The following is a 15,414-nucleotide window of genomic DNA, read 5'->3' on the forward strand; positions in this document are numbered from 1 at the left end:
ACAGAACACCATGAAGTTGGGCAGCCAGTACTCGGATGGAAGTGGACATACAATCATGCAGGGTTTGTTTTGTTTTGTTTTAAATTACACTTGGCCAATCAGTTTTTATTTTTCAATCAAAAAGCAACTGGGGCACCTGGCTGGCTCATCAAAAAGCAACCGGGCGCCTGGCTGGCTCAGTTGGTGAAGCGTCTGACTCTTGATTTCAGCTCAGGTCATGATCTCATGGCTGTGAGATGGAGCCCCGAGTCATGCTCCATGCTGTGTGAGGAGCCTGCTTTAGATTTTCTCTTCCTCTCTCAAAAAAACAAAAACAACAACAAAAAACAAACAAAAACCATCTTTCTTTGGGAGTAGAGAAACACTGGCTAAGAAAAAGTACAAGGGAACTTCCTGGGGTGAAAGAGAAAACTTGCACTGCAAAAGTAGTGTGGGGTACAGGGTATGTGCACACACCAAAGTGATCTATATGTGTAAGATAGGTGCAATTCACGAGCACCAGGGTGGCTCAGTCAGTTAAGCATCCAACTCTTGATTTTGCCTCAGGTCATGATCTCATGGTCCCTAAGTGTGAGACCCAAGTCAGGCTCTGCACTGAGAGCAGAGTGCCTGCTTGGGATTCTCCCCATCTCCCTCTCTCTCTGCCCCTCCTGCTCTCTCTCTCTAAGATAAATAAATAAACCTTAAAAAAAAAACAAAAAAAAAGACTGGTGTGGGTCACCTGGGTGGCTCTGTCAGTTGAGCATCCAACTTTGGCTCAGATCACGATCTCACAGTACATGAGTTTGAGCCCCGCATCGGGCTTGCTGCTGTCAGCACAGAGCCCACTTGGGATCCTGTGTCCCTGGTTCTCTCTGCCCCTCACTGACTCACTCTCTCTCAAAAAATAAATACTTTTTTTAATTAAAAAAAAAAAAAAAAGATTGGTGCAATTTAGAACAATATAAAATATACCTCAATTTTTTAAAAAGCCCATATGTACAAATATATATGTATCTTCGTGATCTATATTAATTACATGTGACATAAACCCATTAAAAGATAACACTAATTATCTGGACACTAATCTCAATGAAAATCAATTATTATTATAGCAAGTAGAAGAAAAGTTCTTAGTGCCAAACTCCCCAAATAATACAAGGAAAGGTGATCTTGAAGAGTCCTTGAATCATTTTCCCTGCCTTCAGGGACGTTAACTATTCCAAAAACTGTTGTCATCTAAAAACCTATTTTGTTTTGAGCATTTTTAACAGAATTCTAAATTGGAAAAAGAAAAAAAATCTTCTAAAATTTTTTTTAAATGTTTATTAATTTTTGAGAGAGACAGAGACAGAATGTGAGTGGGTTAGAGGGAGAGAGAGAGGGAGACACAGAATGTGAAGCAGGCTCCAGGCTCTGAGCTGTCAGCACAGAGCCCGATGTGGGGCCCAAACTCACAAGCTGTGAGATCATGACCTGAGCTGAAGTCGGGACGCTCAACCGACTGAGCCACCCACGTGCCCCAAAGAAAAAAAATCTTTTGAGGAAGACTGCTTACATCATGGAGACTGTCCTGATGTAAAAAATAAATAAATTTAATTGATTAAATAAAAAAAAAAAATCAAGGCCTCCAGTAAGTTTCCCTTCCCACCTGTTTTCTAAAGCACAAGTGAGCTGTGTCAAACCAAATAAACACTGTGCCTATTAAGATCTCTGCATTATTAAATACTTTCTATTGCTACAAGAACATAACTTGTTTAATAGCAAAAGAGCTTATAAAAAGCAAAATTCAGGAATCAGGGTTGCAATTATTCCACCAATTATCAAATACACTATCAGTGAAACTGTTGAGAAAAAAAAAAGTATGGCCAAACTATTTCAATAGTTTCTCCAAATATCAAGTATCCAAGAGACTTATCTTTCTTAAATACCAGTAATCTGTAAGTTAAAGGCAGGTGCTATCTGTAGTGGAAAAGATTTAAAATTCAGTGTTTTTTGTCAGGTACGAGAACTAAGTTTGCTACGCTGCTGAGAAATGGGCGTCATTAATTCACTCAACAAGGACGCAAAAAATTGTACCTCTCTCGTCCTTCTCCAAGACCATCCAGAGTCCCAGGACACAAGCTGAGCCTACGTTAGAAGCTTGGTGTCCTTGAGAAGATTTCACTTTTTCCAGGTTTGCTAAAGAGAAATGTCTTTAGCCCTGCCAAGCAAGCAGTAAGCCCCCTTGATTGTACCTTAAAGGGAATGAGAATGTTTCGGCTCATTTGCATTTTAAAGGCTACTCTTTCATGATCTTTCACACTTGTAATAGATGTCTAAACCGTTAAATTACTATTTCTTTTCTTAGCCTGAAAGTCGATGCAGACGAAGAGCGTGGCCTCTCCCATTGTTCTTCATCCTGAGTCGTTCCTGAACAATACTGACAGCTGCTATCAAACCGGGCTGCATTTACTCTGTGCGCAGCTGCTGCTTGTAGGAACAGACAGCCTCCCGGAGCCTCCTCCCCTCTGGGGAGACAGGTTGACACACTGCATGTTCAATGAAGGGGTGCAAAGGTCCACTGAATTGTCAACCCAATTTTATGCTACTTCAATTTTCCGGGACGCGCACAATTCCTTTCAAGCAAAAATCAAGCATATGCCAGAGCATGAAACTTACGGTTGCAGGATAATTATTGATCACTACGAACTTTAAAAGAGCCTTCTGACATAAATTAATATACTGAGCCAAAAATTACAATTATAAAAAACTGCACATGCTGGAGACATGCAATTGGCATTAAGTCTTGTGCTAGGCCCAATTCACTGATTTGAGTTATTGTTGCTAGCTATCAGAGCTAATCTGCCTTTATAATCTCAACAACATGTTTCCTGGATGAAAGCCATTCATAAAATTAGCGATTCATCTGCCCTTCTAGAGCAACCTGCTATTTTTATTTTCTGATTCAATTCAAAGTGGGTATTACCTATAAACATCTGGTTAATACAATTTCCTCCTTTCTAATGTGGAGGACTGGGCAGTGCCTTTGAGAATTTGTAGGTACGAGGATGATATGTAAAAATTGAGAGACTATCAGAAAACAAACATGTTCCACAAAGTTTAACTGGGTACTTGAGAACTGCTTTGCATATGTTTTTCTTTAATCAAAACAGGCTTTTCCATCCTCATTCATTTGGGTTAAAAAATTTCTGTGCTCGAGCTACAAGTACAATTTGCTATTAGTCTTTGCTAATCAAACACGGTACATGCAAAAGTACCAGCGAATATTTGATTTGATCTCTGAAATAAAGCAATTCATTACACAAGAAAAGGGTACAGAAGGCAGCCGACAAATGCAGATGTAATTGTGTTTTTTGTTGAAATGTGATTAGAGAGCCCACTAAGTAACAGTCAAAAATGTGATCTAAAGGGGGAGAAAGGCAGAGCCTGGGTCTGGGGGAAAGAGGAGGAGGGGAGAATTGTTTATGCAGAGCTAAGCTGTCAAGTGTAATAAAGCAGCTTGAATAAAATTTAAGCTGAAAATCCACTGAAGCTCCCCATTTCGGGGAGGAAAAAGCTATTAAAAGGAAATGAAGGTCACCCTCCCAGTTTATTTCACCTAATTGACTGCCAATAGCTTACCACAGGCAACCCGACTGCAGATCCGCAATTGAGAAACTGATGAAAGGAGAGTTTTCAAGCTGAGGCTCATTCTTTAATCCTCCTTGGCTCTTATGTTTTTTCTCCATCTCCAGTTGGGATGTAATTTTAAACCCTGATGGATTAACTGGTTCCATTGTCTGTGGCCGTCATTGGACTATGGCACTCTTAATCCGTAGAGCAGCATGTCTAATTATCATTACAAAGTGTCTGAGGGAACTATAAAGACCAGCAGGGCATCTTCTCACAAGCAATTAACATAAATTGATAAATGAGTGATTTGAATCCGCTCAAGGCAGTCACATATGAATAAAATCAGAAAGGATGGTCCCTTGTTTCAGCTACTTCTCTGGCTTAGTCTGGAAGGGCAGCAAACATGAGAACCATCCAGGGTCCTGCAGTGGCGGGGGAAGGGCTCATGCAGGGGATGGACCGCATGGTTCACTGGGCTCATTAATGCAGAGCAAATGACCTGTGATTGACAAGCAGTCGCCAGCATGGAGTGCTAACTGAACTCAAGGCAGGAGAGCAGAAACCTGGTGAAAGGCTAGAGAGCACTGGGGCAGACAATTATCACTTCTTCAACGGCAAGAGAGCGCTCTTTTCATTGGGGTGCCACTTAAAAATTCATGAAGGAGGCACAAGAAAGGGAAAGAGCAGTTACATTGGGTCTAATACCCTAGATGACCAAAGAAGGGATAATTCTGAGACCTGTCTTGACCTCTCTGTGATCCAAAGGTATAAAAAAAGGTATAAAAAAAGCCAGAAGTAAGGGAAGTATATACAACTCTAACCTGAAGCTCTGATTTAACTAATAGAGCAAGGGTGATTTAAGTGTCAGAGGATACACGGCACTTATGTTCCCACTGAAAAGTAGGTATTTCTTCCCCTCCTCAACATGTTGCTATCACCTTCCTTATGCTCCTCTGTATTTCCCCTACACACCTTGCCATACCTAAGCCCCCCTCCCCCATACTTATCAAACAGGCCGTTAAACCACATAACACTATACAGATAGGTAGACAGATTAAGCCATCAAATTAATAAGAAATGAAAGCTGGTTATACACACTGTAGGAGGTAGACCTGGAAGGCCACGTACCCCGATGATGGCATTCAACTCTGCCATGGTCACCTGTTTGGCACGCTCGACGGCCTGGGCCACCTGTTGTTGATGCTTCGAAAACAAAGAGAAGAAAAAGTGTTAGCAAAGAACTTCACTGTACCTTCCAACAACAACAAAAATACAAAGGCACATGCAATGCAGATCAAGGAGACTATGGATTCAAATGTGAAGGTTCTCAAGCACTTACTGCTATTTCACAGAACACAAGTACAGCAGGAAAAGGAAAACAGAGAAGGGCACTTCCCTATTTCTAACCAACACTAGTCCCCGCTTAACTTCAGATGGGAATTTGGGGCTTGGAATGATAGAAAAGTCAAAAAGGATATCCAAACTGATAACCCGAAGCCTTAGAAAATCAATAGTATGGGATTCGGAAGATCACCCTGGCCTGCAAAAGGGGTTTGTTGTAAGTTTGAACAGGTAAAGTTTACAGCTAGTTTAAAACCCCCATTTCTATACTGAAAATTTAAACTTGAAATCTTCGATTACTTCTCTGGCCAACAAATCTCAACCCACCAGCAGTTTTTGGGAACTCTGGGAATTCCTCTCCTTCTTTAGCCTTTAGATTTTTCATCCTCCTGAGGGGAAAACGAAGGACCCCCACCCCCCCCTCGACAATTAGTTCACACACTGGAAACACCCTGCATACCTCCCAACTCCACCCACAAATAAAAACAAAGCCACATCTTTGTTCTGGGAAGCATGAGACTTTAGCAGAAACCAGGATTACTCAAGTCTAACAACATGATGCCAAAGGTTAACAAATCGAACTTGTAACATCAAGTAGATGTTTTAGGCAGGAAAAGGCAGAGGGGTGCTATCCAGCAAGGAGCAGCAGATACCAACAAGAACACACACCCAGTATTCTAGCTGCGGGCCCAAAAAGCTTTTACAGCTTTTCTGTCTCAAGACACATGCATCCTGTACACACTTAAAACAGTTTAGCATTTATCGGCATGTATCCGAAAGTAAACTTGAAGAGTATGAACATCCGCTTCCTTCGTGGACAGCATGAAGTCAACCTGACTTGAGGTACAAGGACCGACCAATGAGACACCTGCTTTCATGGTCAAGTCAACCCTGATGGAACTATTCTGAAAACGCAGCAAAGGAAAAGCTCTCTAGAGAAAGGACACTTGAATCAGCAGCAGCTACCAGGCTTATACTACTCGTCAAAGAAAAGAAAAGCTGTTCTGTTTGATCGTCATTTTGCAGTCTTCCACCGGAAAAAAAAATTAATTTGGGGTTGAGCTATTGTCACCACTTTTACAGTGTGCCCTCAGATCTGAGATGGAATAGCAGGGGGTTTACACACTTCAGCTGTAACAGATGTTCTTCACACTTGTTCCTTGTGATAAAATTAACATCTTAAAACTAGCTAATTTGCAAACAGAGAAGCAACATAATTGCACTTTAACAGCTGAACAGTTTTACTTACTTCCTGAGACAGAAATGGAATGACTTGTGCACAAATTGTATTCAATCTCTTGGCGATTTCAGTCTATAAAGACAAAGCCAGATAAATGTTTAGTATACTTCATAATCAGTTCAGAAAGATAAAACTTCATGCCCAACACTTGAGCCCTCCACTACCTCACTCTCAAGGGCATAAAACTGGCTTTTCCCGGCCTGTGCTGCTAATATTTATCTGGAGATAAACAGCAGATATTAATCCCACTTGCAAAGTAAGACATAACCACACGCTTTATTGGTCACTTAAAGAAAAGATAATGGGTAGTTTAATTGAGTTGGGAAATCTGCATGGTTTAAGGCTGTATGATCCTTTAACCTGGTGATTGCCAAGCCCCTTGTACGCTTATTCAATTATGGTGTACCAACACACATTTACACTGTTACAGCAAGTTTATTCCTACTGGTGTCAGAGGCCAGCGGGGCAGGGGCCCGGTCAAACACCATCTAGCTTTCAAGACAAAGTCGAGAGCGAGAGAGAAGAAAGGAGCCCACAGACCTCCTTCCTGCTTGTCCCCACTCTTTTTTTTTTTTTTTAATGTTTATTTTTGAGAGAGACAGAACACAAGCAGGAGAGGAGCAGAGAGAGGGAGACACAGAATCTGAAGCAGGCTCCAGGCTCTGAGCTGTCACCACAAAGCCCGACGTGGGGCTCAAACTCATGAACTGTGAGATTGTGACCTGAGCCGAGGTCAGATGCTCAACCCACTGAGCCACCCAGATGCCCCCTTGCTTGTCCCACCTGTTATACAACTCATATTCGACTTCAACGTTAGTAGCCTTCACTGAGTCTCGCTGTCTCAAACAAGCCAAGAAAAACATTGCTGAGACAGAACCCAAGTCCAACATGAGGGTCATATTGAGATGTTCTAGGTATTTGTCAAGTTTGCCCACAATTCAGCATCAAATGCAAACACCTCCCTGACTGAGCCCAAGGGTCAGCTGAACATAACAAAATGTGTCCTGAGTGTCTGTGGCACAGACTATTGTAAAGAAAGCAGAAGTCCCTGCCTCGAGTCCAAATCCACAGCAGTCCCTCTGCTCTAAGGAACAAACTGGCCAAGAGAAGAAATAAAGGTGCTCTGCTTCCAGCCTAGGGGAGAATCTACCTGCCCACCCCACCTCCAACATCCTCCAGCACTGCAAAGCAGCTATGCTTTCTTCTAACTCTGAAGAACCAGTTCCGCTTGGGAAAAAAAAAAAAAAAAAAAAGTCATCTTAAAAGAGTCCCAGCGTTGACCTTATTTATTTCATCATTTTCTGTCAATGCTTACTAATGCCACCTCTATTACCGAATTAGGCAATGAAAAGGAACATGAGGAGAAGAAAATTATGAAGTGCACAGACCATGCCCTTGAAGAAAGCGAGAATGGAATAAGTAAGATGAAGTAGAAAACTCGGGAACTGTGTAATCAAGTACATTAAAAAGAGCTGCCTTTGTCCTCCAAGATGATTCCAGTTAAATGAGCAACAAGGCCTTTGGTTTTATGGGATGGGATTTAGGCCAACCCAACCATTCTCCCTGACCACCAATGAGATAGGGTTACATACAGACCTTGCCTTGGAAGAAAGGGGGAAATGACTAGCACAGAGAGCAAACCCGTGACCTTGCTTTAACCAGCGGGGCAAATAGATCTATGCAAAAAGGCTGAAGCTGTACCAGGTGCAAAAACAGAACTGGGTGAGCCCCACCCAGCTCGTTTGATCACAGCCACACACTCAAGCTAACTCAAGGTCATGGTTCTCCTCGAAAGTATGGGCGGGCTTCCCTTTCTTTCACAACAGGGTTCTGCACTATATGTTTGGGTACGTGTGAAGGAGTAGGGATGCCCTTTGTGGACTTGTAGGTCGTCAGCCTCCACTCCATACATTCCAACAGTATTCTGTATTTTCCCCTTCTCAAAATTTCTCCTAAGATTTTCCACTTTTAGAGATGATATATGCTCACTTTGAGCATACACAGGCACACACACAGCTGTATATACAGAAATAAAAAAGAAAGTTAAAATAACCTTAAGTCTATCATCCATGATTAGTTAACATTTTGGTGATTCTGGAAAGCATCATTCCAGACTTTCATTATATATGTGCACACAAGCCCAGAGGGGAAACAGCTACTTCTACACGAAGAGGTCCCATTATAAACACTGCTTTTCCATAATATGTTATGTCTAGGAAAAAAAAAACGTATATGGGTACCTTTCCACTCAATAAATACACATATGACGGGCGCCTGGGGGCTCAGCCGGTTGAGCATCTGACTCCTGATTTCGGCTCAGGTCATGATCTCACGGTTTGTGTTGGACTCTTCGCTGACAGTTCAGGGGGTGGGGTGGGGGAGTCCTGCTTGGGATTCTCTCTCCCTCTCTCTCTGCCCCTCCCCTGCTTGTATGTGCTCGCTGGCACTCTCTCTCTCAAAATAAATAAATGAACTTAGAAAAACAACAACAAAAAAAGAACACCATCCACTATACAAGCATGCTAGTGTTTAAGCACTCCTGGTATCTGTAGATATTCATACTTCACTTAATTTTCCGTAATTACAAACTCTGTGTGGAATAACCCGCTACATAGATCTCCAAAAGGCATCGCTAGAAGTGAAACTGCTAGGTCAAAGTGTATACATATTTTACATTGTAATGCATGCTGATAAAGTACCCAGCAGAGAAGGTTACAATTTACAGTATCATTGGTCTATGAGGGGGCTTGTTCTCCTACCCAATGTCAATATTGGGTTTTGTTGACCTTTCTAAAATCTTTAGCCACCTAGTAGATTTTAAAAAATGACCTCATTTTTATTTGCATTAGATTCTCCCTTAAGTTAAACATCTTTTCATATTATTTATTGATCCACATTATATGTCCTTTTCTCTATTTTTCCTTTGGTGTTTCTTCATCACTTTTTGTAATACTCCTTTCCATATGACAAATACTGACCCTTTCCCATAGTTTTTCCAGCTTGCCACTTGTCTTTCAACCTTGCTTACTATGGATTTTTTTGCCGTAACTTTAAATTTTTATGTGGTCACAATAAAGAATTTTTTCCTGTGTTCCTGGCTTTCAGGCCAGGGTTAGAACACCCCAAAATTATAGAAGCCATTCTTAATTTTCTTCTAGGGCTGTTAATGGAATTTATTTTGTTTAAGAAGATGTAATTTGTAATAATAATTATATGTGTTATTACATAAAATGGCTTTAAGGGAGAACTAAACTTAATTGCCAGGGGACAGTTAAGACTCTGAATGGAATGAACTCACGAACCTTTAATAATATCAAAGTTACTAAACACAAAAGGAGAAAAGTACAGATTAAAGCAGAGACAATATAAATTAGGGGAGAGTAGGTAAGAACGAAAACAGAAGAAGGTTAAAGATCAAAGCTCAAACCAATGAAGAAACATCAAAAGCCATACCATCTGCCCCGGGAATTCGCAATAAATGATCTGGAGAAAGAATGGAAATAAGAAAAACAGAGGAGGTTCTTATCCTAGCTGTCCCCTCCTCCGCCAGGTCTCAAAGCCCTCATCTTAAACTATCCTCTGACACGTGAGCTGGATTTTGAGCCATGAAGCTGAATTCAGATCTCACCTCTGACTTATTGACATTCCTCCAGCTGCCCTGGTTCTCCACAAAGAGAGTACCTACCCTCCCGAGGATGCCACCTGCTTCCCTGATAGTATGCTCTGGGCGTTCTAAAATATCCCCCCACCCCCACCCCAGGACGGTTTCATAAACATTCTTCCCAGCCCTTAAATAAAACAGTGTGGATGATAGCATAAAAACTGACAATAATTCTTCAGTATTACCTCTTGCCTGAATGCAAGGATATTCTTGATAAGACCTTTCATTTAGCACAAATTAACAAGGTGCAGTTTTCCACTTGTGCTTCTAATTCCTAACCACAGAGTTTGCAAGCAGGTTAAACTGGACGTGTGACCCTGCTTCAGCAGGGATTGAGAAAGTTCTGTGACTCTTTCAAGACTGCCTTCTACGTCTTCCGAGGGCTGGACAACTCCGGGGGGGGGGGGGAGGGCGTTGAAGGGGGGAACCTGAAGGCTAACCATATTTTCCACCTAGAAATCCTTCTCCTGCCCAAAGCTGAAGATTATATTCGGTCCCTGCTAATAGTCATAACGCTTATAAATAAACTTTCCCTGTGCTTGTATTTCTGACACCACATAAGGCAACAACATTAAGTCAGCGTTCAAGAGCTTTCCCCAAACCAGATTTGCAAGGAAACTTAGTGCCCAGAAGCTTAACCAGCAGGTGAAAGGCTCCAGTATCAAGCCTTACTTCATGAACAGCTGCCACACTGAAGCAGCAAGCAGGAAGCAGGAATCCAAACTGCCTGTCCAGAAAGATCTTCAATTCTCCTTGTCAATGCCAACTCCCCATACTGATTTGGTTATAACAGGGTTGGCTCTCCTAATCCAAAAACTTGGGTTTGCATCTCAGCAAATGAGTAGGAGGTGTCCTCAGGGAAGTCACTTCAACTGCTGGGCCCCAGGTCTCTGCCAACCTGCTTTAGTGTTTCATCAGAATCAAGTGAGCAAATATGTCAACTATAGCTACACTACTACAAAGTGCTATGCTCTTGGGGCACCCGGGTGGCTCAGTTGATTAAGCATCTGACTTCGGCTCAGATCACGATCTCACAGTTTATGAGTTTAAGCCCTGCATCGGGCTCTCTGCTGTCAGCACAGAACCCGCTTCAGAGCCTCTGTCTTTCTGCCCCTCCCCCACTTGCTCTCTGTCTCTCTCAAAATAAACAAACTTGAAGGAAAAAAAAAGACAAAGTGTTACACTCTTACCCCAACTCTTGAAGGCCTGTCTCAAATCCAGTCAGAAGCTGCCCCATAACACCAAAAACACTTGTCTAGGCCCTTCAAGATCTTCCACAGCATTTACTGTCATTTACCAAACTAAGCCTCTATGTCAATTTATTTTTTAATTTTTTTTTAACATTTATTCATTTTTGAGAGACAGAGCATGAGTGGCGGAGGGCCAGAGAGACAGGGGAAACACAGACCCTGGAGCAGGCCCCAGGCTCTGAGCTGTCAGCAGAGCCTGATGCAGGGCTCGAACTCACAAGCCATGAAATCACGACCTGAGCGGAAAGGTGGAAGCTTAATCGATTGAGCCACCCAGGCGCCCCAAGCCTCTATGTTTAAAATCACATTTACATGAAGCTTCTGTACAGTTTCCTACCAGCTTTTCTGGCATTAAAGTCTTCTCCGTGCAAGATGGGAAGCATGAGAACAAGACATCCACTGAACAGGGACACAGCTCCTCACCATACCTGCCCCACCAACACTGACCACACGGTATACATTCAACACACTTTGAAAGGATGTTTCACTAAAACTAAAATGGAATCTTCATACACCCTAAACTCAATGACCAAGATGCAACCAGATAAGATGTGTCTGAACAGTGTTTGAATAAGGCTTCGTTCACATGAAGAAATCATATCTAAGCAAGGAGAAGATCCACGTACATGTATTTTTTGACTGAGTTAAATATGGTCAAATACTTCCAAGGCCAGCTATGAACCAAACCCTGGTGTATCTTTGCAGGGCTTTTGAACTGAACACATGTTCTTCCGGGCATCTGAACTTAAAAGTTGTAGGATCTTATGATTCCGAAGAGCTCGGCTCTCCAGTTTTTCATACTCCTTATACCTTCCATCTACTTACTAGCCTGAAGAGTCCACTCCCCAACGTCTGCCCATTTCTCCACTACACAGAGTAATACAGAATGAGTGTTGTCTGAAGCACAAAACAGGGCGAAGACTGCTTAAGAATAATTGTCCATGGGTCTCCAAGCAATCCAATGAATGGCACCTTGCCCAAAGTCTGCTTAGGGAGGGGAAACTCCACCACCATTAAATTGCAAATTGAAGGATCATAAAAAATGCTGCTTGTGCTGAGGGCTGGCAAACTGATCTTTTGGTTTCCTTGAACCAAGCGGGAAGCCAAGAGAAAAACACAGTAAAGTGTTGGTAAGAAGTGTCTGGCAACAGATAAACGGGCAAGAACATGAAAACAAAGCATACAAAAAAAGAAATAATCTCTAAATCCCTTATGACTGGAAGTTTCTGAGTCTGTGAATTGACAACATGAAATACAGAAAAAAAAAAACCCACAAAAAACAGTTCAATCTCACTGACAACCAAGGTGGGTCATTCTGCACCAGTTAAGTTAGTTTATTAAAAAAAAAAGAATTAATAAAACCCAACAATGATGAGTCCTCTGGGAAGCCAGAACAATCAAACATTACTGATGACAGAGTAAATTGGTATAGTCGTCTTGGAAAGAACTCGGCAATGTGTTTCAAGAGCATGAAATTATTCAAACCCTTTGGTAAAGCTTCCCACAGCTAAGAATTTATCCTAAGGAAATAGTTCAGATGAAAAGCATTCCATGCATGAAGCTGTTCACTGCGGCACTCGCTTCAAAGCAGAAGAGAAAAAGCCAGGTAAAGATATAAGAGCAGTTCAACACATCACAACCATCTGCAGAGTTTTTGAAAAACTTAACATTTGCCCTCCTGATATATCAGTTGTCTAACACTAGGAGAATGTTTAAATATACTACATCAACCCAAAGGCATGGCTAGCAACCATTAAAGTCATTTTTATGGATAATGATGCTTAAATGGCCAACACATTTACTAGGTGAAGCAAGAGGGGAAGAACAAAGATGTGGTGTTAGGCTGCCTATTCAAAAAAAAAAAAAAAAAAAAATACGCATGTGGCCAAGCACTGTAATTTGATACCCAAAATAAAAACAGTAATTATGCTGGGGTGGCAGGGTTATCTGTAACTTTTTTTCCCCCTCCAGTGGCCTTGGGAACACCACCCTTGATTTACTGTTTAAGTGTATGATTACATGGGGAAGGGAGAAAAGAACGGTCAGACCCACTCACTACTCCTGTGACTGACAAGTGGCACTGACTTAAACCCTGAAACCCTTGGGGTGTGCCCAGCCTCTTACAACCCTCTTATCACACATGGAAAAACCAATGTCTAAAGGAAATGATTGGCCCAGGATCATAAAGCAAGATTAGAAACCACTTTCTCTGCCTAGTCCTTTCTCTAAGAAGTAGAAGTGGGAAATAGGGACACACTCAAAACCGGAAACAAAGCTGATGAACTCAGCCTTGTTTGCTAAGCAATACAGCCAAACAGGACCACAGCAGCTCAAAGCCAAGAGCGTGTTATTCCTCAGCCAACAATGGTACCACAACAAGTGGCCCCAGTCTGTCACTGATACGGCAGAAGTGCTCTGCAAGGCAGAGCAGGAATTTCATAAGGGACCTCCGTTAATAAATTGCAAATAAAGAGTAGCCGCCCCACTCTGCATTTTCATCCTCCCCTTCACAGGCAGAGAGAATCAGTGCATCAGCCCTAACATCAGACAATCTAGCTCCACCATAAAGCAAACTCCACAAAAACACATCCACGAATACATTTCTATAATCCTAAAGATGACATCTGATATACCTAAGAAAAATTCAAGATGTTTGAATAAAAACTGCGTACCTAAAATGATATATGCAAAACACTGTAAACAATCTTTCAATACTCTGCCCTGTCCTTTACAGGAGGAGAAAGGCTCCTTGCCTGGAGACCTTCTTCAGAAGGTCGGCTATTTAGCAGACCTCCACATGCCATCCCAGCATGATGGCACCTTGCTTCACAGGTATGCTAATGGAAAGATAATTTTATCTTATATTCTAATGAATCAGAGTAGCTTTCTGTTTAAAATATAAATACGTAGATAAATGACTAACCACATTTTGGGGAAATCCAAATGGAAAGGGTCTGGTGTCTCTTTGAGGTTTTAATGGTTTAACGAGGTTGTCAGTGGTTTTCAAACTTAAGGGTGCAGTGAGATCACATGAAAGCCTTGTTAAAACACAGATGACTGGGCGCCCCCCCCCCCCGCCCCCAGACTGAGTCCAGAGGTCTGCAGCCCAAGCATCTGCATTCCTAACAAGTTCCCAGATGATCTGCAGCTATTAGACCAGGAACCCACGCTGAAAACATGGTCCACCAGGACAGTGGCTGCAGCGACAACTGCTTAGTGCACAAACAGGGCCGACCCTCTCACACCTGTCAATCTGTACAGGTTCCCAGAGAGAAGGGGCTGAAAGGTTAGCAAAACCTGTCTGGGGTCAGAAACAAGCAGGTAGGGAGGTCAGGCCCATCTTTCCCCCAAGGCCTTGCCACAAGCCACGGAGCCCTTCTCCACTCAATTTTACCAAATTAGAGCAAGACAGGAACACAACCGGGGGGGGGGGGGGGTATGTAGGAGCACATTTGCCTACTGTGGGAAACCTCAAACAATATTCATTTAAATGATTCCATCCCTGGCAATGTAGTCTCGCCCCTGCTTAAACCCTATGATTAAAACAAAACAAAGAGTACCAGATGACAGAAACCCTTTAGTGGCTCAATTAATCAGAACAGAAGTCACCAATTACTGGCAGATAATAACTTTTATGTCCTACCTCCCCCTCATTTGGCAGCTCCTACCGTGTTCTAAACCTGAGCCCTTTCCAACTGGGCGCATACTCCATCCTCCCCCCTCCCCATCTTTCACACTCCCGGCTCCTCTGAAAACAAGGAGGGGTTAAAAGGAAGGGGAGGGGGAAAAAAACCCCTGCTGAAGGCTGCTGGGGCTGAGATAGCAACACTAATTGCTCCCATTCTCTGGCTCCTCGTGAGGCAGATTGTAGGGGCCTGCATCTCCGGAGAAAGCTCTCAGCAGAGCAACTCAAGTGCCCTTAATTGTTTATGTTCTTAATGCAGAGCCTCTTGAATGCATTCATTTTTAATAGCAGGCTTGAGTGTGGGGCCCATCAAAGAATGACAAAGCAACTCTATTCATTGGTTCTCTGTCCTGCAATGATGGTCTTTTGATTTATTTGCAAATGACAAGCCTGGCAGGCCCCACTTGAGGGCTGCCCTCATTTTTTTTTTTTTTGTAAGAATTCAGTTGCATTTTCCAAGATGAAGTTGAGTCTGCAACACTGTGTATTTGTGTAAAAATTTTCCCCCTTCAGTTCCTTCTAATTAATGACTTAAATGTTTTGACCCAACTGTTGCCAAGCAGAGCATTTGGGCTTTAATTTGTCATTTTGGTAAAGATGCATCCTTGACAAAAGCATCGCAGCTGTTTCAGGGCTCAAACAG

At 42.4% G+C, this 15,414-nt stretch overlaps 1 protein-coding gene across 4 annotated transcripts in view; it reads right to left on the reverse strand.

Moving 5' to 3' along the window:
• TLE1 (TLE family member 1, transcriptional corepressor) overlaps positions 1 to 15,414 on the reverse strand; it is a 91,391-nt gene that overhangs the window by 55,848 nt on the left and 20,129 nt on the right. The window contains exons 5-6 of one of the 4 annotated variants that reach the window (XM_042963720.1): positions 6,185 to 6,247; positions 4,693 to 4,797 (exon numbers count right to left, since the gene is read on the reverse strand). In XM_042963720.1, coding sequence (XP_042819654.1) covers positions 4,693 to 4,797; positions 6,185 to 6,247 — 168 coding nt within the window. The remainder of the gene's footprint in view (positions 1 to 4,692; positions 4,798 to 6,184; positions 6,248 to 15,414) is intronic. The other 3 variants (XM_042963721.1, XM_042963722.1, XM_042963723.1) reach the window with 3 other exon arrangements.

The sequence above is a fragment of the Panthera tigris genome, chromosome D4 (genome assembly GCF_018350195.1).
Source record: "Panthera tigris isolate Pti1 chromosome D4, P.tigris_Pti1_mat1.1, whole genome shotgun sequence".
NCBI classification, from domain to species: domain Eukaryota; kingdom Metazoa; phylum Chordata; class Mammalia; order Carnivora; family Felidae; genus Panthera; species Panthera tigris.